General features: G+C 57.7%; 3 protein-coding genes and 1 long non-coding RNA gene across 5 annotated transcripts; 2 read left to right on the forward strand and 2 right to left on the reverse strand.

Annotated features, from left to right (window-relative positions):
* Window positions 1–8,205: 8,205 nt before the first annotated feature.
* On the forward strand, window positions 8,206–13,640 carry NDUFV1 (NADH:ubiquinone oxidoreductase core subunit V1). Its single transcript, XM_047071717.1, has 10 exons — window positions 8,206–8,341; window positions 9,425–9,507; window positions 9,580–9,750; window positions 10,478–10,661; window positions 11,493–11,682; window positions 12,083–12,295; window positions 12,467–12,633; window positions 12,928–13,009; window positions 13,238–13,383; window positions 13,487–13,640. Exons 1-10 carry the CDS (start codon window positions 8,270–8,272, stop codon window positions 13,571–13,573), a joined length of 1,395 nt encoding a protein of 464 aa, XP_046927673.1. The 5' UTR covers window positions 8,206–8,269; the 3' UTR covers window positions 13,574–13,640.
* A 4-nt stretch (window positions 13,641–13,644) lies between these two features.
* Window positions 13,645–15,341, forward strand: LOC124505708 (uncharacterized). The gene is made up of 2 exons (XR_006960704.1): window positions 13,645–13,704; window positions 14,885–15,341. It is a non-coding gene; the product is annotated as an uncharacterized LOC124505708 (long non-coding RNA).
* On the reverse strand, window positions 14,002–18,225 carry LOC124505707 (double C2-like domain-containing protein gamma). Its single transcript, XM_047071718.1, has 11 exons — window positions 17,859–18,225; window positions 17,356–17,741; window positions 17,104–17,183; window positions 16,956–17,027; window positions 16,631–16,740; window positions 16,401–16,536; window positions 16,221–16,274; window positions 14,883–15,034; window positions 14,707–14,788; window positions 14,436–14,532; window positions 14,002–14,335 (listed from the first exon to the last, which is right to left on the reverse strand). Exons 2-11 carry the CDS (start codon window positions 17,603–17,605, stop codon window positions 14,205–14,207), a joined length of 1,164 nt encoding a protein of 387 aa, XP_046927674.1. The 5' UTR covers window positions 17,606–17,741; window positions 17,859–18,225; the 3' UTR covers window positions 14,002–14,204.
* A 279-nt stretch (window positions 18,226–18,504) lies between these two features.
* NUDT8 (nudix hydrolase 8) lies at window positions 18,505–21,819 on the reverse strand. 2 transcript variants are annotated; one of them, XM_047071382.1, is made up of 5 exons: window positions 21,535–21,819; window positions 20,765–20,897; window positions 20,145–20,222; window positions 19,810–20,047; window positions 18,505–18,989 (listed from the first exon to the last, which is right to left on the reverse strand). In XM_047071382.1, the coding sequence occupies exons 1-4, from the start codon at window positions 21,726–21,728 to the stop codon at window positions 19,820–19,822; spliced, it is 633 nt and encodes a 210-aa protein (XP_046927338.1). In that variant the 5' UTR covers window positions 21,729–21,819; the 3' UTR covers window positions 18,505–18,989; window positions 19,810–19,819. The 2 variants fall into 2 exon arrangements, with proteins under 2 accessions (XP_046927338.1, XP_046927337.1); XM_047071381.1 differs by lacking the exon at window positions 18,505–18,989 and having other exon boundaries at window positions 19,739–20,047.
* Between the last annotated feature and the right edge of the window lie 805 nt (window positions 21,820–22,624).

The raw sequence follows: 22,624 nt of genomic DNA on the forward strand, positions 1-22,624 counted from the left end.
CGATGACATTTTAAAAAAATTTTTTTAAATGTTTATTTATTATTGAGAGACAGAGAGGGAGATAGAGCATGAGCATGGGAGGGGCAGAGACAGGAGGAGACAAAGAATCTGAAGCAGGCTCCAGGCTCTGAGCTGTCAGCAGAGCCTGACGCGGGGCTCAAACTCACAAACTGTGAGATCATGACCTGAGCCGAAGTTGAACGCTTCACCGACCGAGCCCCCCAGGCACCCCTATAAGTCTCTCTTAAGATGTCTCATGTCAAAGAAGAAATCAAAACCAAAATTGCAAAACTTCTAGCAAACTGTGATAAAGCACCATATTTGAGAGACACTGGTTGGCTCGTCTCGATTCTGCTAGCTTTATAATTAGTCTTGCTGTCTGGTAGGGAAGCTTCCCCCCAGCCTTGTTCTCCTAACCTGGCCTGACCATTCCTGACCCTGCGTTCTTCTATATAGATTTTAGCATCCGTTTTCCCAGTTCCACGAAAAACTTTGACGGGATTTTGATTGGAATTCAAATGTTTTTATAGATTAATTTGGAGAGACATGACATCTTCATGATATCAAGTCCCCCCCCACCCATCTGGTAAAGCCCCCTGAGCAGCAGGGGTGCTCGCTGGAGGCAAACGTGTGGGATTCACGAAGAAGGAAGAAAAACCATAAATACTGGCTATGGTGTCACGACCTGTTGCAGCAACAGGGCTCCCCCGCCACAGGTCCTTTGTGGCCGAGAGTTTTGTGTATCGGGAGGAAAAACGTGTAACAGAAGATGAACAGTTCAACCTGTTTCCAATAATAAATGTCCGGCGGTTTTTTTTTTTTTTTTCTCTTTTTGCTGATGAACAAGATAGAGCATTTCTAAAAACCGAACCCTTGAGGGGCGCCTGGGTGGCGCAGTCGGTTAGGCGTCCGACTTCAGCCAGGTCACGATCTCGCGGTCCGCGAGTTCGAGCCCCGCGTCAGGCTCTGGGCTGATGGCTCAGAGCCTGGAGCCTGTTTCCGATTCTGTGTCTCCCTCTCTCTCTGCCCCTCCCCCGTTCATGCTCTGTCTCTCTCTGTCCCAAAAATAAATAAAAACGTGGAAAAAAAAAATTAAAAAAAAAAAAAACCGAACCCTTGAGGGATGGGGAGGACGAGTCTCATGTTTCTAAAAGCTTGGGATTGGTTGAGCGGTGTGTGAACTCTTCCTGGTGTCTGTCACCCCAAATAGCCATCAAGGGCTACACTGGGCAGAGCAGGGACAAAAGCTTTTGTGCGAGGGGACAAAGGGGCTGTAGGCAGGACTCCAAGGGATGATGTGGAGTGGGCAAACGACCAACATGGAGATGTTCCAGACTCCTAGACCTTATGTGCTGGGCATCTGACCGTGGGTGTGCTGCGAGGGAGGGGCGGGGAGGGGTGGTCTTGTACTGGTGCTTGGGACCTGTGCCCAACTGAGAGCTGACGGGTCCCCCACGGGGGAGACCACAGTGTCCAGTGCTTCAGAACCAGCAGAAGCCAAAGAGGGGCCCTGACACACTGGCAGGTTGACAGGGAGTGGCTCTCGCTCACATCAGGACTAGAGTCTACAGGGTATGCGAGGCATCCTACGCTGGGGCGCAGGGAGGGAGACCCGTGTTAGACGCGTCGTCAATTGTGCTGCTTGCCTCAAATGCACTGACCTGGTCCTGTGTGTACCCCCCTGGCCATGACCGATCGACTTTACTTTCTAAAGTTTAAGTGAATGGGAAAAAAATAGGAAGGTAGCCAATTCAAGGTAGCAGACTACAACCAGAAATCCATTGTGTCCTTCTCAAACGCATTAAAATCAGAGAAGAAAAAAAATGTTAATAGTTGAATGCCACACGGATACGAAAAGGGAATTCTGTGTAGGCTTGAAGTAAACCTCTGAAGGAAAAGCAACAAAAACAACAAATGAACAAGAAGAAGCCTGTAGTCTAGCGGGCGGAGGGGGGGGGAGGGGCGGCGCTGAAGGCTTGTATCTCAGCCAGGAATACAGCAGGCTGAACGCACAGGGCTTGGGGCCAGGTCCTCAGTCTGTACTCAGCCCTGGAGAACAAAGCTTAGAGGTCCCCATGACTGAGGCCAGGTCTCCACTGGCAGCACAAAGCAGGGGACCCGTAACGCCAGGTCACAAATGGGGCCAACCCAGAAAACAGAAGGACAGAATTTGGGAGGGAGGCATGCACAGAGGGAGGCAGTATACTCTGTTTTTGTTTTAGTTTCATACTCAGCAGGAGGATAGACTCTTAATTAGCATTTCCTGAAAAAGAAATTTATGTATGACTGTTAGAAATGCAAGGGGAACTGCTAAAAATAGAAACAAAATGCGTAACTTCCAAAACAAGAGTGGAGAAGGAAATGGCACAAAGAAAACACAGTTAATTCAGCAGAAAACCAAAAAAGAGAGGGAAAAAGAAATAAAGAGAAAGAATGCTAAGTAGAAAACACAATATAATATTGTAATACCAATAAACGTAAATGGGTCAAACTTTTTAAATTTTTTTTTTTCAACGTTTATTTATTTTTGGGACAGAGAGAGACAGAGCATGAACGGGGGAGGGGCAGAGAGAGAGGGAGACACAGAACCGGAAACAGGCTCCAGGCTCCGAGCCATCAGCCCAGAGCCTGACGCGGGGCTCGAACTCACAGACCGCGAGATCGAGATCGTGACCTGGCTGAAGTCGGACGCTTAACCGACTGCGCCACCCAGGCGCCCCCAGGGTCAAACTTTTTAAAAGGCAGAGGCTAATTGGGTTAAAATAAAACAAAATGAAATTTAATTAGATGTTTTTAAAAAATGTTTATTTTTGAGAGAGAGAGAGAGAGAGCTAGCAGAGGAGGGGCAGAAAAAGAGGGAGACACAGAATCTGAAGCAGGCTCCAGGCTCTGAGCTGTCAGCACAGAGCCTGACAGGGGACTTGAACCCATGAACTGCAAGATCATGACCTGAGCCAAAGTCGGACACTTAACTAACTGAGCCACCCAGGTGCCCCGAAAGTGATCCACTTTTAAGAGAACTGGACAAGATTTCCTGGAGGAAATGTAACTATAGGCCACCCTCCTTTATGAGCACTGATGTGAAACCCGAGCCAGCATTACAGTGAAAGAACAGAACGCATGACCAAAAGGTTTGTCCCTGGAATAATAAAAGCACGAGAACAGCAGACACACAGCTCTATGTAAGGTTTTATGGAGATTAAAACATGTAACCATGCAATGATACTATGAGGTACAGAGATGTCAAGGCACTTGCCCAAGGCCACACAGCTTAGGCAGGAGAGCCCAAGATTTAATCCCAAGTGGCTACAATCTGTTCTAGCTGCCTCACTCCACCACACCTTTAGGTCAAACATAGTTTAACAGATTAGAAAAAGGATTGATGTAATGCAGAAGGAAGAAAAACAATACAACATCTGAGATGTAGAAGTATTCAATGAAACCGAGCACCCCATTCATGCATGATAAAACTGGGCCTTGCAAGGGAGTTTCCTTAATATGCTCAAGGACTCCACCAAAGGCCTTGGCAAACCTCCTACTTACAGGGTGCCATGACAATCGTCACACTTAGGCGCTGTCTCAAGATAAATAGGCCAGAGTCCTCTGGGTGTTTTCCCTTCCTGCCTGATGGGAGGGCAGCCCATTTCCAAGGTGCCCCTGGGCAACAAACCAAGCCACGCCCAGATCTGGGAGGGCAACTCAAATTTTATTGCCTGGTCATTCCAGACCCTTAGTGTGTTAGCAAGCTACTTGCAGGTTAAAGGTCATTCCTCTGCCTGCAGCAGAAAGACCCCTTCCATTGTTTGGAGAAGAAGACATTCTAAGTAGAAGGCAATACAAATATCAGAGAAAAGCCTGGGCAGATACTCTTGTGAAGGTTTTGAGCCTCCAGCTTTATCTGAGACTTTTTTTTTTTTTTAAAGCTTATTTATTTTATTTTAAGAGCAAGAGTGAGGGCGGAGAGAGCACAAGCCAGGGAGGGGCAGAGAGAGGGAGAGAGAGAGAAACCCAAGCAGGCTCCGCATTGTCAGCACGGAACCCGATATGGGGCTTGAACTCACCGACCGTGAGATCACGACCTGAGCCGAAATCGAGTCGGACACTTAACCGACTGAGCCACCCAGGCGCCCCCGGACAAACTTTTATATAACAGGAGAGTCCATTAAGGGGTCCAGATCAGCACTAATCAGGCAAATTGATGGTGCTCTATTCACACCAATGAGAAAATGTTATTAAAACAGAGGTCACAAAACGTAAAAGTACAAGACATCACATAAAATTCCTATGTTAAAAAATGTGCACCGTTTTTAAAGAAAAAGTGCCACATGTTTAGCAAGGAACCTACAAGATCTGAAAAAATGAGGAGGGACCTCACACTCCTGGGTGGGGAGACTCAGTATTGTAAGGATGGGGATCTTGTCCAAATTAATCTATAATCCAGGGCATTTAGTTAAACGTTCTTCGGGCATTTGCTGTGTGTCAGGCACTGCTCATTTGCTGTTCTCCATTCCAACAGATGCTCCTTGAGGGCACAGCTTCTCCTAATTTCCCTTTAGGGGAAACTGAGGCACGGGTCATAAAATCACACAGGTAGTAAGTGGCGAAAGCAGGATTTTGAATCCAGGTCCTTAACCTTGAAGCTCTGGTGTTACCTGTAGGTAATCGTGTTTCTAAACCTATTTGTATCCATATGGATTAAGCTCAAAAACATAGCGTCTTGAATGCAAAAAAGCAAGGTGAAAACCTGTGATATAGCAAGATTCATGACTACATGTACGAAAGCACGAAACACTCGTATTATTCCTGTAGGTAAATGCATGTACAAGTAAAGGCATTTTTTTTCTTTTTCTTTTTTTTTTTTTAATTTTTCTTTTTTTACATTTTATTTATTTTTGAGAGAGAAAGAGAGACAGAGCACAAGTGGGGGAGGGGCCGAGAGAGAGGGAGACACAGAATCTGAAGCAGGCTCCAGGCTCCGAGCTGTCAGCACAGAGCCCGATGCGGGGCTTGAACCCATGAACCGTGAGATCATGACCTGAGCCGAAGTCAGTTCTTAACTGACTGAGCCACCCAGGCGCCCCAAGGTATTTTTTTTCTTTAAAGGATTGGAAGATATTGGACTCAAGCATTTAGCTCTGGGGCGGAAGGACTTTTGTGGGTTTTTTTTTTTCCTGTTAAGGTCTACATTTTTAAGGATCAAATGCTTGTGAAGTGTTTTCAAATCACCTAGAAAACAGAGTGGGAACAAATAAGGAAACACGATAGTGGGTTTTAAGTCAGGGTGGTGAAAACATATTAGTCCTTTCTTTTTGCTTTTCCATCTTAAATTCCTAACAGGAAAGACATTGATTTTTTTTTTCATTTTCCAATTACAAAACTGGATTACAATATGGAGTAAGCACCTCCCTTGAGAAGCTCTGTGCTGTGGGGTGGAGAAGAGAGAAGATCTGATCGTGCCGTTGTCACAAAGGACCTGTGGCAAGGTTACTAGAGATGTTGGGAGGCGACATTCAAAGGGCTCATCAGGAGGAGAACGGAAGGAAGACGGATCCTCTGGTGGAAATCAGAGAGATCCTCTGTGTGGGGAGAGCCATCTGAGCTGGAGACGGAGAAGTCAGCACCTGATCTTGAATGCCAGGCCAGGAGGCTTGGGCTTTGTCCTGAGGACACTGGGGAACCACCCCTCGGTGGTCTCAGGGCAAAGGAGAGACAACACGGATCTGAGGTTCAATCCCACTCACCCCGTGGTGCAGAGAAGGAATCGGAGGGGTCGAGATGGGAGGCTGGGAGACCTCAAGGAAGCTTTGCAAAATTCCGGCTAAAAGCGAACCCCGGTCATGGCGATGGGATGGGCAGGAGGGCACAGGAACGAGGAGCATTTGGAAGGCAAAGTTAGCCCAACACAGCAATGGCTTCTGGTTTGGAGGCTGGTTGGGGAGGCAGATGCGAGAAAGTGGCATAGGACGGGACAGGTGCGGAGGGAGAGGGGACGGCCGGGGCCTGGGATGCCTCAGAGGAGGGCTCTCTGGGAGGTGACACTGAGGGGAGCCTGGCAAGTAGGTGCTCTGGATGGGTGGGGACTGAGTGGGGGATCTCAGGTCAGGAACCCTCAGGCTGAGTTCTAGCAGCTGTGCTGCCCGGGGCAGGCCACTCTGCGTGGCTAATACATTCTGTCCTCTTTTGAAAACAGGGGTTCATCATTCCTACGCTCTGGGTCGTGGGAGGATTAAGGAGATAACACATGGCAAGTGCTTGGCACAGAGCCTGGTGCTGGATGAACAGGAGACCCTGCTCCTCACTCTCAGTTTCTCATCATCCCATGCCCCACCATCTCCCGTCCACGGCATCCCCAGGCGGCCTTCTCCCCGTGGCCTTGTGTTCCCTTGACCCAGTCAGGGATGAGGAAGGAATCCACCCTCTGGCTCCATCCTGCCCCCCTTCTCCTGCCCCATACGGAGGGATCCATGGACTCAGGTCTCGGAGGCTGGGATTAGCTGTGTAATCCCCAGCTCTGTCTGGGCAATCTCTTTCCCTGCCCAGGAGTGGGGGTCCCCCGGCTGGGAGCCAGGACCGCTGGGCCCTGGGCCTGGTACTGCCCTACCCACCTGTGAGACCTCAGACAAGGTGCTGATGCTTTAGTACCTTTATTGGGAATACCACTGCCATCTTCAATGAAGGTCAAGGTCACACGCGTGTGGTTGTTCTGTGCGTTTGCTGGAGTGGGGGGGGAGGGGGCACTCTGGAAAGGAAGAAAGGCTTTGATTTTTTTTTTTAATTTTTTTTCAACGTTTATTTTTGGGACAGAGAGAGACAGAGCATGAACGGGGGAGGGGCGGAGAGAGAAGGAGACACAGAATCGGAAACAGGCTCCAGGCTCTGAGCCATCAGCCCAGAGCCTGACGCGGGGCTCGAACTCACAGACCGCGAGATCGAGACCTGGCTGAAGTCGGACGCTTAACCGACTGCGCCACCCAGGCGCCCCAGAAAGGCTTTGATTTGATTCCAGCCCTACCACTCGGCACCCTCATGCTCATGGACGAGAGGGAAAACCTGCATGGGCCTCAATTTTTTTCACGTGTAACGTTAACTCTCTCCAAGGCTGCTGTGGGGAGTATCTTTGAAAATAAGGGCAAATGAGTTTCTAAACAGCAGGAGAGACCAGAAGGGATGATAACAGGAAAAGAGAATAGAGGAGCTGGACAGAGCAAAAAGGACATGCTTGTCACAGGACCGGGGCAAGGTCTCAGAGCCAAAGGGTCCCAGAGAACGGATAAAGACAAGAGTTAATCAGGCTTCCGCGACTTCGAGGGGAAGGCAAAGGACACGTGACCTCCTCAGGGCGGAGGAGCACAGCCACATAAACGGCCCTAAAGTCCCAAGAAGAAGGGGTCCTGGGCAGGGTGTGCGTGCCTGATGGGGTCTGGGCCTGATGACCCTGCGGGGGGAGGGGCGGAGTCCTTAAATGCTAGGCCAGGGCGTGACTGTGAAGGCACTTAGGGGCCACCCCAAGATTTTGAGCAGGAGTGCCAAGGCCCGGGCTCTACTGACGGGCTGAGGAAGGAATGGCTGCGCGAGCTTAGCAGCGCCGGCAAGAGGACGTGCCACTCACCGGCCCATCTTCACCATTTCCACTCTCTCGGTCTCACCCCAACCTAAGACCTCCACCAACAATCCCCTGCCTGGCTCCGGAGCTGTCCCTGCTCTCTGCCGCTAATAAGCAATACTTCCCTGAGCCCAGGGGTGCCCAGAGTGGGGTCGGGGAGAGATCATCAGGCTTGGACTAGGGCAGAATAATTACAACGCGGTCATTAGGGGTCGTCGGGCTGCAACCTGCCTGATTTCTCCTCCTCCCGCCATACACCCAGACGCACAAGTGCACACTAAATGCAGAACCTGTAGAAAGTGGGAAACACCAGGACCCAGCAAACGGTGACACGCGACGTTTGGTTACTTAGGGTTTGAAAGTCTCGAGTCCGGAGGCGAATGCGAACAATCGGAGCAGAGGAGCACGAGAGTAAGCGCCACCCGCACCGGTGGAAAGGTGGGCTCCGAGGCCCACGGGACTACATCTCCCAGCAGCCTCTCCGCCCTCCTGCGAGGGAGGGCGGCCGAGGGCGGGGCGAGAGCGGCGCAGGGGACCTTGGGCGCGCAGCCCGGGCCAGGGCGCGTGACGTTTTTCCTGTGCGCCGCCCAGCGCCTCGGTCGCGCCGGTTCTTCAGGCTCGGAACCGTGAAGGTGACAGTGGGAGGTGACTGAGCCGTCTCCCGCGATGCTGGCGGCACGGCGGCTGCTCAGCGGGTCGCTCCCTGCGCGGGTGTCTGTGCGTTTCAGCGGCGACACGGTGAGGCCCGGCCTGGCTCGGGCCAAGGGTGTCTGCGGGCCGGGTCTCTCTGTGCAGCGCCTCTGCGCCGGCCGTCCCTTGGGTCTGTAGTGCCTTCTAGAGAACCCTCCTCATTTCCCCAGCCCGACAGGAAGGTTGCCGCTCCGGCCTGGATGTAGAAGGGAACCGGCCCCAGTGGGAGGCTGACTCCCCCCAGCCCTCCGGTTCCTTGGCTTGTCTTAGTTAACAACTGGGCGACGTAGCGGGAAATTTTGCAGGTGGCGAAGCATCCCTGTCTCTTTGTTTCCGTGCCCGAGCTTTGTAGAGCTTGAAGGTGCCTCTGCCCCATTTTACAGATGCAGAAAACCTTTGGAGCGGATGTGCGTCTCCTGACGCCCCATCTAGCGCTCTGCTCCTTGTAGTGCCTTTTAGGGGGTTGGGAGTCTGGAAGCCTGGTACCCTTAGCTCTCAGCTGAGGTGCTGACCACTGGGTCGTGTGGAATCCCAGACCCCGCCTTTCATCACTTTTATCCCAAGTGGGTCTCCCATCAGCTTTGTATCCCAGCCCCGGTGAAACGCTTCTTTTGCATCAGTAAACACATTTTGTTCCCAGCAGAGTTAGTTGTACAAGGCCTTGGTTTGACCAAATTTTGGGCCAGCAGGACAGCCGGGCAAATGAATGGACACTTCACACCGGGCTCAGGGAGTTCATATGGCGCTGTGGTTCAGGTGTGGGCTTTGACCACCCGCACATCTGAGTTCAGATCCCAGCAGCTTTTGGTTGTGTGCCCTTCCATAAGTGCTGTTTGTTCTTGGCCTCCGTTTCCTCCCTTGTCAAATGGAGGAAATCATTCTTGTCTCGGGGTTATGAGGCCGAAATGGGGTTTGGGTTGGAAAGTGCTTAGCCTGATGCCTGCTAAGCATCAGTGCTCACTAAAGTGATGGTGGTAGCTGTGATGCCACGAAGGGTTCTGAGGCGTAGGCCTTTACCCTGTCTTCAGCCCAGCCCCGTCTAATCACGGGGACCCGAGAATCTGTAACATCTGGCCTGGCCCTTTGTGACCGCAGAACTGGGTCGGGCCTCCTGACCCTTTGTGTCCTCAGACAGCACCCAAGAAAACCTCATTTGGCTCGCTGAAAGACGAAGACCGGATCTTCACCAACCTGTATGGCCGCCATGACTGGAGGTGAGATGCTGCCCTTAGCTCGGTGGTCCTGGAGCAGAGCCTCGCCTTCAATGTCTTCCCCACTCTGTCCAGGCTGAAAGGTGCTCAGAGCCGAGGTGACTGGTACAAGACAAAGGAGATCTTGCTGAAGGGGCCTGACTGGATCCTGGGTGAGGTCAAGACATCCGGCTTGCGGGGCCGTGGCGGTGCTGGCTTCCCCACTGGCCTCAAATGGAGCTTCATGAATAAGCCCTCAGATGGCAGGTGTGTGTAGGGAGGTAGAGATGGGGTTGCAGGAGAAACCTTGGGGGTGGCTGTGGCTTACCCGGGCCTTGGGGCTGTTTCCTTGGAAACTAAGAGTGAAGGAAACATCACCAGAGCTTAAGTAGGTGGGACTCTGTTCTCTCCGGGCTTCCTCGGGGGAGACTTGAGGGGTATAAGAATCAACACAAGATTTTGACTTAAGCAGACTCATCAGTCAATTCTGTCTTCTAATTATGTAGCCTTGGGCAGTCTCCTGGTTTCTTTGAACCTCAGTTTTCTTTTTTGTAAGTGGACGTTACATTGTGCAGGGATTAAAGAGGGTGTTCACAAAGTTTTTGCCCCTCACATTGGTCAGCACATAGAAAGCAAATGATAAATGTCAGCTATTTCACCTCTTTTTGGCCCCAGAGATATGGCAGAGGTTCAGGAAGGTTCTTTGTGACCAAGAGCAGAATTTGGGCTCTTAGGAAAGCACAAGGAGACGTTTGGACTGAGCAGAACAAAGACCTTTCCTGTGGTCTTAGCCACCCAAAGGCGTAATAGGCAGTGAGCTCGATGTCATTGACTGTGAGCGAGCAGAGCCGCTAGGAATGTGTTGGGAGAACAGGGAGGGATTGGCTCTCGGAGGAGACATCTTTGAGGCTTCCTTGGGCGGAGTGGGGTGGCATGTAGCTGAAGGCCCAGGCCTGGTGGCCCAGTGGCCTTACGGATCTGCTGGAACCTACAGGCCCAAGTATCTAGTCGTGAACGCAGATGAAGGGGAGCCGGGCACCTGCAAGGACCGGGAGATCATTCGCCACGATCCCCACAAGCTGGTGGAAGGCTGCCTAGTTGGGGGCCGGGCCATGGGCGCCCGTGCTGCCTACATCTACATCCGAGGGGAATTCTACAACGAGGCCTCCAATCTGCAGGTGGGAAAGGGGAGGAGCCTCAACAGAGGAGAGGGTGCGCTCACATGCTTGCTTCCTGGCATGGTTCTTAGATTGTAGCCCCTGATCTGTCTGGGCTCGACCCGGAAGAGTAGTTACCCCTGCTGCATGCATTGTTCATGGAACGTGGCCCCCAGAGCCTCCTCTGGGCTCTCTGGACATGTTCCGAAGCCTCAACTCGGGAGGCTTTCCGGGCTCTCTGATTCCTGGGGCAGGGGTGGGCTTACAGGCATTTTTCCTGCAGAAGGGCCAAGGGGTCATTTCAGCGGTTCTCAGCTCAGTGATGCCTGTAGTGACTGGTCCAGGGCCAGAGTCTCACACCTTTCTGTGAGGCTCCTGTACGGCAGCAACGAGGGAAACGGAAACAGCACCTGGGACGGCATGGCACATCGTAGCTTTGTGTATAAGTGTTATTACTACGTATTTAAAAACAAACCCCTAGGGTCTTTTCCTTTCCTGCAGAAGTAGGACTTGCTCATTGTAAAGATAGGAAACTGCACACGTACACAACACGCAGAAAAACCTCCCACAGATCCACCACCTGTAGGAAAGTGCTTATGAAAATTTTCATTATTCCCTTAGTCTTTTTTCTAAAAATGCATATAGGTGAAGAATTTGTTAAGTGTTGTTATTACAAAAGTAGCATAAACGTTGTAAAAATCCCACCCCTCTCCCAGAGCATCCTCTGGTTATGTCCAAAGGGAGCTTTATCCCTGGGTTTTGGTGAACATGGGCTCAGTGGGCCTGTAACCCTCCCCAGCACACAGTGTTCCCAGGCTGGGGGGATGGTACCCTCACGCTTCTGTCCCACAGGTGGCCATCCGAGAGGCCTACGAGGCTGGTCTGATTGGCAGGAACGCCTGTGGCTCCGGCTACGATTTTGATGTGTTTGTTGTGCGTGGGGCCGGGGCCTACATCTGTGGGGAGGAGACGGCGCTCATTGAGTCCATCGAGGGCAAACAGGGCAAGCCCCGCCTGAAGCCGCCCTTCCCTGCTGATGTGGGTGAGACCCGGCCCGGTCCTGGGCCTTGTGCTGCATCCTGTGGAATCTCATCTGGCTTCAGGTCCCCATTGGTCATTCTTAGGGGATTTCTGAGTTCCTTCTGGACTGGGGGCCAGACACAGAGTAGGGTGGGTGACAACATAGAGGTTCCATCTCTAGTCCCTCACCCCGTCCCAGTCCCCAGGTCCTCTCTAGCCCCCCAGGGACTAAGAGTAGAGGGGTGAAAAGGCAATGCAGCGCCTGCTAGAGTTTGGGGTCCAGAGGGGGATGGGAATGACCAAAGGGTGAAGGGGGGCTGTGCCACAGAGCAGGACCCTGGGACAGACCCCACTGCTGGGAAACCTGATCTACCCTGTCCCCACCCTCTGGCAGCCACTGGTCTCATCCCATTCCTTTACAGGAGTGTTCGGCTGCCCCACAACCGTGGCCAACGTGGAGACGGTGGCTGTGTCCCCCACCATCTGCCGTCGTGGGGGTGCGTGGTTTGCCAGCTTTGGTCGTGAGCGCAACTCGGGCACCAAACTGTTCAATATCTCTGGCCACGTCAACCACCCTTGTACTGTGGAGGAGGAGATGTCTGTACCGCTGAAGGAACTGATCGAAAAGCATGCGGGTGAGCCAAGGGGCCAACCGGAGCCGGAGTGGGGCAGGATGTCCGTGAAGAGAGCCAGGGTGGGAGGCCGCGCTGGGCGGGGGCCGACAGAGGGCCTGGGCTCAGGACTACTCAGGTGTGGCGGTCCCAGCCCTGACCATCCATCCTTTTGGGGATGGACCGGGGCCCCAGGGGGTGTCACAGGTGGCTGGGACAACCTCCTTGCTGTGATCCCCGGCGGCTCATCCACGCCACTGATCCCCAAGTCCGTGTGTGAGACGGTGCTGATGGACTTTGACGCGCTGGTGCAGGCGCAGACGGGCCTGGGCACGGCTGCTGTGATTGTCATGGACCGCTCGGTAAGGGCTGCCCACGCTCCCCACCCAGTCCCTGCCTCGTGTCCACCCGGTCAGTACTCCTCCCTGGATCCCAGCTCTTGGATCCCAGTTCATGTGACCTGAGATACAGTCAGGTGGGAGAGAATTCCCCTGGAGAGAATGCCTAGAGAGGGGTCTGGGCAGTGCCGGATGCCCAGGGACAGTGGAGGAGGTGGCCAGAATGCTGCTGGAATTGGGGTGGGGGGACGGGGCGCTGCTCTGGGCGGGCTGAGGCTCTGGCCCCGGGTGACTCCTCACTGTCTCTTGTCACCCCAGACGGATATCGTGAAAGCTATCGCCCGCCTTATTGAGTTCTACAAGCACGAGAGCTGTGGCCAGTGCACCCCATGCCGCGAGGGTACGCACCCTGGGCGGGGCGGGGGCTTCCTCTGAGGCTCACCCTAGGCCTGGGTCAGGCGCAGGATGGAGGTCGGGTGGGCTCCGGACACTCAGTGTGCGGCTGCTGCTTCCCGGCCGGCTCCGGCCTCTCCCGGCCCCACCCTCTCTGTGGCCTGCACCCCTCGAGGGCCACAGGGGTGCACCCTGGCTGGCGTCATCGGGCCCTCTCTTGCTGCCACGGCTGCAGGTGTGGACTGGATGAACAAGGTGATGGCCCGCTTCGTGAAGGGGGATGCCCGGCCGGCCGAGATCGACTCCCTCTGGGAGATCAGCAAGCAGATAGAGGGCCATACCATCTGCGCCCTGGGTGATGGAGCCGCCTGGCCCGTGCAGGTACTCCCTGCCCTGCCGTGGGGCACTCGGGTGGCGGTGCCGAGAGCCTAGGGCGTTGGGATTTTCAGCTCCGCTTCACACGGTGCCCCCTCCCCTCCCCCAGGGCCTGATCCGCCACTTCCGGCCAGAGCTCGAGGAGCGGATGCAGAGGTTCGCCCGGCAGCACCAGGCCAGGCAAGCTGCCTCCTGATCCCGCTGCCCTGGGCTGACGTCTGTCTGTCCAGATGGCTGGACAATAAAGCGGGTGCTGCCCGGTCTCCTGCTGCGGCTTTTCTGTGGTCTTTCTCGTCGCTCTGCCACTGCGGCCCATTACTCGGGGAGGTCTGTGTCCCAGAGGGGGAGGCTTCCCATACGCCACGTGGGTCTCTTGTGGGGAGGGGGGATAGGTCAGCTCAAGGTCATGTCACGAACCCACAGCTTGGCTTCCGGTGGGTCAGTCTGCCCTAGACCATCCCGAGCGCCCATCCCTCAGTGCAGATAGCAGGGGCGGGGGCGGGGCCTTCCCAGTGTGATGAGGGGGAAGCGGCGGCCTGGGGTCCAGCCCTGGGCCTGGCCCTCCGTGGGCATCTGGAGGATGGGAGCAAGAACGGGGCCCAGTCTGCCCGGTGAGGCGACGGGCAGCGAAGGGAACAGGCTCTGTCTGGCCTGGTTTGGAAGTTTATTCTTCATGGTTGGCAGAGGGGTGAACTTGGACGCGGGGGTAAGGGAGCAAACAGTTTGACGTGGGGCTGGGCACGGTGGGTGAGGCAGCTCCAGGTCCTCCCGGCTCTGTGGGTCAGTTTGGGGGAGGGTGGTGAGCGGGGCCGGGCCGGGTACCCCTTCTAGTCGCTGAGCTGGGGGGGCGCACCGTCCAGCGGGTGCCACAGCTCCAGTCGGCAGTCACTGCGGCCCAGGCACTCGCACCAGTGCCGCTGGCGTTCCCCGCTGGCGTGGCTACTCAGCTGCACCCCGCCTGGGTTGGGGAGCAGAAATCAGGAGCCACGTCGGAACCCGCTGCCCCCCTCCCACCGCCCCCCGCCCCCGCCAGCCCGCTCCCCTGCATTCTCACTCACCAATGAAGTCGTCAGCTGTGCCCAGGTCATAGTCCCATACAGACACTAGCAGTGTCTTCTGGGCCAGCTCCTCCCTTGGGCCTGCATAAAAGAATTCCTGCAGGGGAGGGGGCAGAAATGTAGGAAGGGGGGCGCCTCGGGTCCTTTACAGGTTCAGAAACAGGCTCAGGCAGGTGAGGTCAGGTGGGACCTGCGCTTTCTGACTGAGGCAGAACGCTGACCTTCCCCGCCCCGGGGCAGCCGGGACCGCCTCCACCGGACCCCGGCCTACCTCATTGAACTCGGGGTTCAGGGTCTTTTTCCGAACACTGGTCTTGTATTTACGTCTCTTCCCCACGTTTGGATGCAGGAAACTGGTTGGGAAGGATGGGGTCAGGTTAGGGATGGCCCTGGAGAGGGGCTCCGGGGAGCCCCCACGGCCCACCTACCTGTCCCCCCTTCACTCACAGGCGGACGAAGGGGTCCGAATAGCCATTGGCATCCATGGGGGCAAGGTGGGCACAGCGCAGGACACCCACCAGCAAGCCGCCCTGCCGGGAGCTGTAGCACAGTGACAGCAGGATGCGCCCGCGTTCGTCCCCTGCTGCCTCCGTCTCCTCCTGCGGGGTAGGCTGTGGTCAGCCAGCTGCAGCCCAAAGCCCGCCCACCCACCGCTGTTAGCCCGGATGTGACAACTCGAGCTGACTGCAAAGCAATCGAGGACCAACAACTTCATGTCATGAGTTTCCCAAAACAGTCACTGGCCCGGTGCCCTGGAAGGGAACTTTCCGGTCAGCTGTAGCCTCCAGGGCCTGAGAAGGGGAGGGGCTTGCTCAGGCCACGTGACTGGTGAGCACAGTGCGTCTTCGTCACGGAGGGGAAGGGTGCTGGTGTCTGAAGGCCACAAACACGCGAGGAGCTTCCCGAGTGGCGTCTCACTAAGCGCCCATCACCACCCTCCCCCTGTGTCACAGAAGCAGCTCCGAGAGGCTGTGCTCCTCTACCCGATGACATACAGGTCACTAAAGCTACGAAAACCACCCTCTTCACCCCGCACCACCCAGGGGACCAGATTCTGAATGTCCTTTGCCACCCTCAGCCCCTGGTGCTTGCAAAGGGCTTGGGAGGATGTTCAGGAAGAACGCGCTTCTCCCATACCTCACGGAGGATTCCGTTTACAGAAAGCCCAGCCACCTTTCTCACCGGCTCCTCAGTAAGGGAGGGTTCGATGAGCACCTGCCATGCGCAGCGGTGCGGCCGCGTGTGGGGTCTGGGACAGGAAGTGCCCGTCTCGGGGTGCCTGCCCCACCTGGGTAGGACTTGCCAGCCTGGCCTTGGCTAAGTGGCAGGCGCGGCAACTTGTGGCTCCACCAGGGGGCAGGGCAGTAGCATGAGGTCCTTCCATCCACGGGGAGCGGAGCCGGAGGTCTTTGGTCATTGGCGTGGGGCCCCCTGCAAGCACCTCTGCCTGCTGACAAGAGCTTATCCAGGGCTACAAGCCCCAGGAGTGGCGTCCACAATGCCCTATCCTGCTGTCCATTCTCTCCTGGACCTTGACCTGCCCTCCCAACTTGGGCTATGGGTGGATCCCATCAGTTTCAGCCTCTGCTTCAAGCCGGGCTTTATCTCTGCCCCCTGAGGGCCTTGATTGTCCCAGTGCCCAATAGCTGCTCTGGGCTGCCTTGGTGGAGAGGGGTGGGAGGGGGGGGGAGTCACACCCCTGCCCAGCCACTGGGGCCTGGCTGTTCCCTAGGGCTATGGGGCCTAGGGCCTCCCATCCCTGCTTGGTCCCACCGTCCTACCCACCTCCTCATACAGGCACATGCCACGGGCGGTGTCCAGACTCTTGGGCCTCTTGGTCTGAAAGAGCAGAGAGCTTGGTCACCTTGGCCAGACACCGCCCAGGGTCTCCCTCCTTGTCCCCTTTCCAGCTTCCCCACCACAAGGATGCTGATCCCCACCCCAATCTGTGTCAGCCCCACTCACCAGCTTCCGCTTCTCCAGACACACATCGAAGCTCCTGGCTCGGTTGGGCACCAGCTTCCTCAGGGGCACCCGCAGCTCCCCCAGGGGAGGCGCCCCCCGCCGTCGCCGCAGCCGCGGGTCCTCACACACACACAGCCTGCGGGCCGCCCGGGTCAAACCCGGCCGAGCAAGCCCCGCCCCCCCCACCTCGGCCCTGCCCCCTCGCAGCCCAGGCCCGGCCCTGTCCTCACCGCAGTGTCTTTCGCCCAGCATCCTGGCGGGTGAAGCCGTGATAGGTGAGCGTCTCCTCCCAGACAGGCCCCCTTGTGCCCCGAACTGTGCGAGTCCGCAGCTGGCTGGCCTAGGGGCCAGGGAGGGGGGATCAGGACCTCCTTGGGCCCCAGGGCCCCACCCTGGCCCACCTGCCTGGTGGGCCCCCAGTTGCACATCCCTACGATGGGGAGCTCCATGCCTGATGTCCAGGCTTTGGGGGGCGGGGCACTGCAGGGCCAGGTGGGTGTTCCAGGCTGGGGTGCGGCCAAAGAGCGTCAGTAGGGGTCTGGGTCTCACCCTCACCTTGCTGGCTCCTGGCAGCAGATTGGCTTTGACATAGGTGTCCACAGAGCCTGAGGCTGGTGGCTTGAGACCCTAAGAAGAGACCACGAATGTGGGGCAGGTCTGTGGCCCAGGCCCTCCGCCCGTAGACCCTTGCCCTCATCCTCACCTTGGCCCGGTGAGCCGTGCAGTGCAGGGCGCTGTTGTCCGCATCAAAAAGAAGCGTGAACTCGAGGGCGCCCAGGGCAGCTAACAGGAGGTGGTAGGCAGGGTCAGCCCCTGCCTCGACCCCCTCCCCACCCCCCAAATGGCACTATGCCTCCCGCCCTGCCCCTCCCTGGTCAGATGCCTGGGAGGCCCCAAACCCTAGCCTGGCTGGGCTGGGCCAGGAGCGTTCCCCTCGTCCCCTGTCCCCACTCACTGCTGTCATCTGAATCTCCCTCTGGCTCTGGATCGGCCCGCTGCCGGGGTGCAGAGCGAATGGCAGGGGTCACTGCAGGGTGTGGGTCTGGGGCGCTTAGGGTGTGCTTAGCGAAGGGGTAGAAGTGTGGGAAATAGTCGGAAATGAGGCGGATGGGCCGGATGGGGCCGGGGCTCACGTCGATGGCCATGTGCTCCTGCATGTTCACCCGCTGTGGCCGCCCCTGGCTCCCTGCTGCTGCGCCTGCCATGGGGGCTTGGACGTGGGGGCGGGGACTCAGAGACGCCCCCACGAACTGGAGACGGGGGGAACGCAGCGGGCCAAGGAGCCAGGGTGAAGAGGCATCCCTGAGGGCATGGGGGGGAATCTTGGGTGGCAGCCAGGACCTGAGGACAGAAGGACAGAATGCAGGGTCCAAGTAGGTGGGGTGGGGGAGAAGTGGGGGGCTCTGGCCCGAAGGAGGACGCCTGTGGGCTGGCAGTCGGGCCGGCTGGGCTACTCACCGCTCCGTGAGCTCGTCCACTTGGTTTGGTTCGCTGAGTATAAGCCAGACTGCGATGACCCTCGAGCAGGACGGTGAGCAAAGAGCCTCCCAGAAGCGGTGAGGGAGGGGGAAGGGGCGGGGTCAGAGCCCATCTCCTGGGCTCAGGAGGCTGGCACTTCTCTGCCCTCAACCCCAGGGGTCCCTTGGGGCTCAGCCTCCCTCCTTCCTCATTCCCCCTTCACACCATGAGTTATTTTTACCACCGTCATGCGCCCTGCTCTCATCTGAGGAGTCTGGAGGGCCAGAGGCGACACAGGGGGTGTGAAGTGGGAGGGGCAATGGGAGGGGCTTGTGAAGGAAGGGATAGCTGAGGAGGGAGGGAGGGATGCAGGGGGAGGTGTGTAGGAGTGGGTAGCAGTGTGGGGGACACTTTGGGAGGGGTGGAGTGGGGAGGGGGCCGAGGGGAAGAGGAGGAGGGGAGGGGGAGGAGGAGGAGGGGAGGAGGAGGAGGAGGGGGGCACCGCAGTCTGCTTCTCTGCAGCTCAAGCTCAAGCTTTTTAAGACAGAAATCACATCACTTCACACCTTTCTCCCCCCCCCCCCTTTGTCCCCCTTAGGAACAAAATCCTAAGTCACCACTGAAGCACGTCCCCTTGGCACACCATGGTGGCCCCTGAGTGGCGGGGCCCCTCCCCGACTCTCCGCCTTGTTCATCTTGTTTCCTCCAGGACCCCAAACTTTGTGCATGTGCTGCTCCTTCTGCCCCCACTTCCCCCCTGTGCCCTTTGACGTGGCCTGTTCTTGCTCACCTTTGGTTTCAAGGTCACTCTGTAGGGGAACCTGGCTGCTTTCTTACCGCTCGACCTTCCCTTCTCTCTCTTCCCAGCAGTCCTGCGGGGACTGCCCTTTCCATAGTCTCCGTCTGGGAGGCTCATCCTCCTCCCTGGGACTGTGCCCCCAGACCCTGCCGCCTAGGGAATTCCAAAGACAGCAGGCCATGTGACAGGCTCGGGGAGGCCCGACGAAGTACAATTCTGGGTTGGATGGCCAGAGACAGAAGCTCTGTTTTCTGTTGATGGGAGGCTAATGCTGTGCCGTCCGAGAGCCGTTGCCCTCTCCTCACTTCTCATCCCGGCAGAGTAGAGATTCTCTAAAGGTGAGGCCAGCACAGTAGAAAGCACAGTAAGAGGGAGAGCCCCTGAGCCCCTGGATCCAGCCATGCCTGAAGCTAGCCTCTTTTGGTGAAGTCAGCTGGTGAGGGGAGTTTCCTGTCACCTGTCCCGGCTAATATTACTGCCTAGTCCACCATGACAAGGTCAGACTGCTTTATCCTCTCTCTCTCTGCTCTACATAACTGATGTATAATTAATTCCACTATTACCTGTGATTAATTAATGTACAATCACATGATTATCTCTGTGGCCTGCTCTGAGGTCTTCCCTGGACTGAGTCACCCCCAGAGGGCAGGGCAGCATCTGGCTGGTCCGAAGATATGGCCCCAGCACAGTGCCTGGTGCATGGCAGGAGTTCGGCGTGTTGGAACTTTATAGTAACACAGGGCTCCTCTTTGGATTCCTGCGGGCTGGCATGGGGTCAGCTAGACACAGAGCAGGGAACAGGAACTGCAGGGGAGTGGCTGGGTCTGGGCGCTGCAGTCAGGGAGGGCTTGGTTCAAATCCTAGCTCGGGGTGACCTGGGGCAAGGTGTCTCTTCTCTCTGAGCCCCAGTCTCACCAGCCAGGGCCAGCACTGCCCCACCTCAGGGCTGTGGTAAGGGCCAAGTGTTAAGTGCCCACTGTCCAGTGGGTAACACTGTGATTGGACAGAGGCACCCCAGCCAGGAGCCAGCTGTCCCACGGGGTCTGCTCAAGGTCAGTGCACAAGATGCAGTGGCCACGGAATGGGTCAAGGCTCTTTATTCAGTCCCGGAATGGAGCTGGCCCAGCAGGGTGGAGGAAGGGTGCTGCTTACGGCCAGGCCTTCAGCCCGTGGACCGCTTAGGGAGGGCCAGGCGGGGCTGGTAGGCACCGGGCGCCAGCAGCTGCAGGGTGAACTCTGTGATGATGGCCGTGAGACCCCAGACACGGTGTGGCCCGTGCAGGAAGACGGGCAGAGTGTAGCGGAAGTGGCCACGCTGGCAGAAGTGGGTATAGCCTTGGTTCTGCTCCTGCAGCAGGTGGGCCAGGGGTAGGGCAAACACCTTGTCCACCTGTGGGCGGGAGGCGGCGAGAGGGTAGACACGGGACCTGCTGCCGCAGCCTCCCCTGCGTGGAACAACCTGGCCCCCACCGTCTCTCCCCACTCACCTCCTCAGGGTTGGGCCTGAGGCTCTGGGGATCCAGGGGGCCCACACCGGCAAGCACTGGCACCACGGTGGTCTTTTGCTGGGGCAGGAAGATGGCAGGCAGTCAGGGGAGGCGCGGCCTTGGCGGGGCTCTGGGGCGGGGGAGGGGAGCCCGAGAGGAAGACTCCACCTCGCCATCCAGAGGCCTTCAGTATTGGAGGTCGGGTCCACCTGGCCCCTGCCCTTGAGCTCACTCCAGCCATGCCGACTAGCTACAGGCCCCTCAAACTCACTAGAGCCATTCAGTCCTCTGGGCCTTTGCAGACTGTTCCCTCTGCTTAGAATAACCTCCCCTGACCTTTACTACCCTGAAATCTCCCACTTGTCATTCAATCCCTGCCTACCCTGTGAAGCCTTCCCCCACCCTCCTCCACCAAGCTGGGCAGAGCTGGCTTATCCTGGGGCCACCTCCCTCCCAGGACCTGAGCCTCAGTATCTCCCACGAAAAGGGGCTAAGATACCCCTCTCTGAAAGGTTGTGCGGGGATGGAACATGACTGCCAGGCAGGTGTCTGGAGCTCCACCAGAGGCCAGGACCACTCTCCTTGTCCCTGGCGGTGGCCTCGGGGCCTGGCAGCCTTACCTGGTCATACACAGGCTGCAGGATGCCCCACACATGCTCTTCAGGCACAGTAAGGCCCAGCTCCTCACGGGTCTCCCTCAGGGCTGTGTGTACCACGTCCTGGTCAGTGGGGTCCCACTTGCCACCTGGGAAACTGAACAAGCACAGGTGGCCCGGTCCTTGGTCTGTTGGGGCCATGGCGGGTGAGGGTGACGGCTGTGCGGAGAGCTGATCACCCACCTAAGCATCTTTTGACTCTGCCCCTAGTTTGTCGTGAGGCCTCCCGCAAGCCACATGACCTCTCCAGGTTCGGCTTACCTCCCTAAACGATAGGGGTAAGGGAGAGGCCCTGGGGCTCACACACGCAAATTTTGCTTATGGTGGCCCCAGTGGCGCTATGACCCTAGCGTGTCCCTCATTCCCGACGGGACAGGGGCGGGGCCAGGGCGGGAAGCCAGGCAGTTCACCCCACCCGCGAGCTTCGTCGGCTCCAGGACCCGAATCTCCCCAGAGTCGCCGGCAGGGGGCGGGGTCCTGCCTTTTTTAGAAACACGGGCACAGCTCCGAGAAGTGTCCCCGTCCTGAGCTGGTGCGGGACGCGCTTCGAGGGGTCCGGCGTGGCGTCCGGGCTGGCACCCACGGCGCCAGACTGGGGGCGCGGCTCTCCCCAGACCCATTCCATAGAGGCGGAAACCCAGACTCGGACAGGCGAAGCGCCTCGCTCAGGTCCCTGCGGTCTCCGGGACTCGGCGGCCTCCTCTCAGTAGAGCGAGGAGCTCCCGGCCGTGTACCTGACGTCGCCCTTGTGCCTCCCGGCCAGGCGGCTGGACCGCAGCGTGTAGAGCAGCGCTGGGATCCCGCGCACCGAGCACAGAGGCACGAGCACGGCGGCCGCCGCGGGCCGCGCGCGGAGTCGGGCAGTGGCCCCTGCCAGCAGCCGCCGGCAGCGCTGCTCGTCCTCCGCTGACAGGCAGTGGGGCGGCATGTCGGGCCGGGCGCACCCGGGACACCGAGGGCGCCACGCCGGGCGAAGGAAGGGGCGGGGCAGGCAGCCCTAGCGCTCAGGGTCTCCGGGGAAGCTGGGCGGGGCCGCGGGAGGAGTCGCCCCGCCCCGCCCGCGGGGCTCCGAAGCGGCGTCGGCTGTGCCCTTGGGGGCGAGACCCGCACAAGAGGCGGGGCCTCGGCGGGAGGGGGCGGGGCTCTGGGCCAGAGGGCCGTGGGCGGGGCCCGAGGGAGTGGCCTCGACGCGAGTTGGTGGGGCGGGTCCGGAAGGGGCGGGTCCCCCTGTCTCGGGCTTCCGGCAGAAGGGGCGGGCCTGGGCCGAGGGCGGAGCTGGCTGGCATTGGTGGTTTCGAGGGAGGGTGTCAGAGAGCCTGGAGTCGGTAGCTCGCGGTACTCGAGTCTCGGCGGCTTCCGGACCCAGCTCTGTGACAGCTGGGTTCGAGATTCCGGGCGTCAGGCTTCGAGGCTTCGCCGGACCCCGCGTCCCTCCACGCCCGCGTGTGCCCGTCCCTTTCCTACGCACCTCACGCGCAGTGCTCCAGGATGTTCGGAGTCGGCATTTAGGGGGTCCACGGAGCGCGCCTCCCGGAGGCCGGGGACATCAGGGGCTGCGGGAGGAGTGCCTAGCCCGGCCCCGCTCTGGGCCCCTCTCCTGGTTCTTCTGGGTGGCGCGCGCCGAGCCCTCCCGCTCCAAGGGACCCACTCCAGCCCCAGGCCTTTGCCCTGCTTTTCCCACCGCTGGGAGCTTGTCTTCTCTCCCCTTCGCTCTCGCTCTCAATTTCTACTCCTTTAGGTGTAGGTTTAAATGTCACTCTTCTGTGGAAGCTGTCCTGCGTCGAGTCTTGATTGGATTCTCAAGCCCCTCCCCCTCCCCCCCAC

The sequence above is a fragment of the Lynx rufus genome, unplaced genomic scaffold (genome assembly GCF_022079265.1).
Source record: "Lynx rufus isolate CCGP_SWC_20201006 ecotype Redwood Valley unplaced genomic scaffold, mLynRuf1.p SCAF_9, whole genome shotgun sequence".
NCBI classification, from domain to species: domain Eukaryota; kingdom Metazoa; phylum Chordata; class Mammalia; order Carnivora; family Felidae; genus Lynx; species Lynx rufus.

Bases quoted from the DNA above. Each gene is read 5' to 3' on its own strand.
- NDUFV1 (XM_047071717.1), top strand. From the start codon at position 8,270: ATGCTGGCGGCACGGCGGCTGCTCAGCGGGTCGCTCCCTGCGCGGGTG. The intron at 9,508-9,579 runs GTGAGATGCTGC...CACTCTGTCCAG, and splicing joins TATGGCCGCCATGACTGGAG to GCTGAAAGGTGCTCAGAGCC. The intron at 11,683-12,082 runs GTGAGACCCGGC...ATTCCTTTACAG, and splicing joins GCCCTTCCCTGCTGATGTGG to GAGTGTTCGGCTGCCCCACA.
- NUDT8 (XM_047071382.1), bottom strand. From the start codon at position 21,728: ATGCCGCCCCACTGCCTGTCAGCGGAGGACGAGCAGCGCTGCCGGCGG. The intron at 20,898-21,534 runs GTACACGGCCGG...GTGCTTGTTCAG, and splicing joins AGGCACAAGGGCGACGTCAG to TTTCCCAGGTGGCAAGTGGG. The intron at 20,048-20,144 runs GTGAGTGGGGAG...TCCCGCCCACAG, and splicing joins TCAGGCCCAACCCTGAGGAG to GTGGACAAGGTGTTTGCCCT.
- LOC124505707 (XM_047071718.1), bottom strand. From the start codon at position 17,605: ATGGCAGGCGCAGCAGCAGGGAGCCAGGGGCGGCCACAGCGGGTGAAC. The intron at 17,184-17,355 runs GTGAGTGGGGAC...ACCTCCTGTTAG, and splicing joins GGGAGATTCAGATGACAGCA to CTGCCCTGGGCGCCCTCGAG. The intron at 14,336-14,435 runs GTGAGTGAGAAT...TCCCCAACCCAG, and splicing joins CACAGCTGACGACTTCATTG to GCGGGGTGCAGCTGAGTAGC.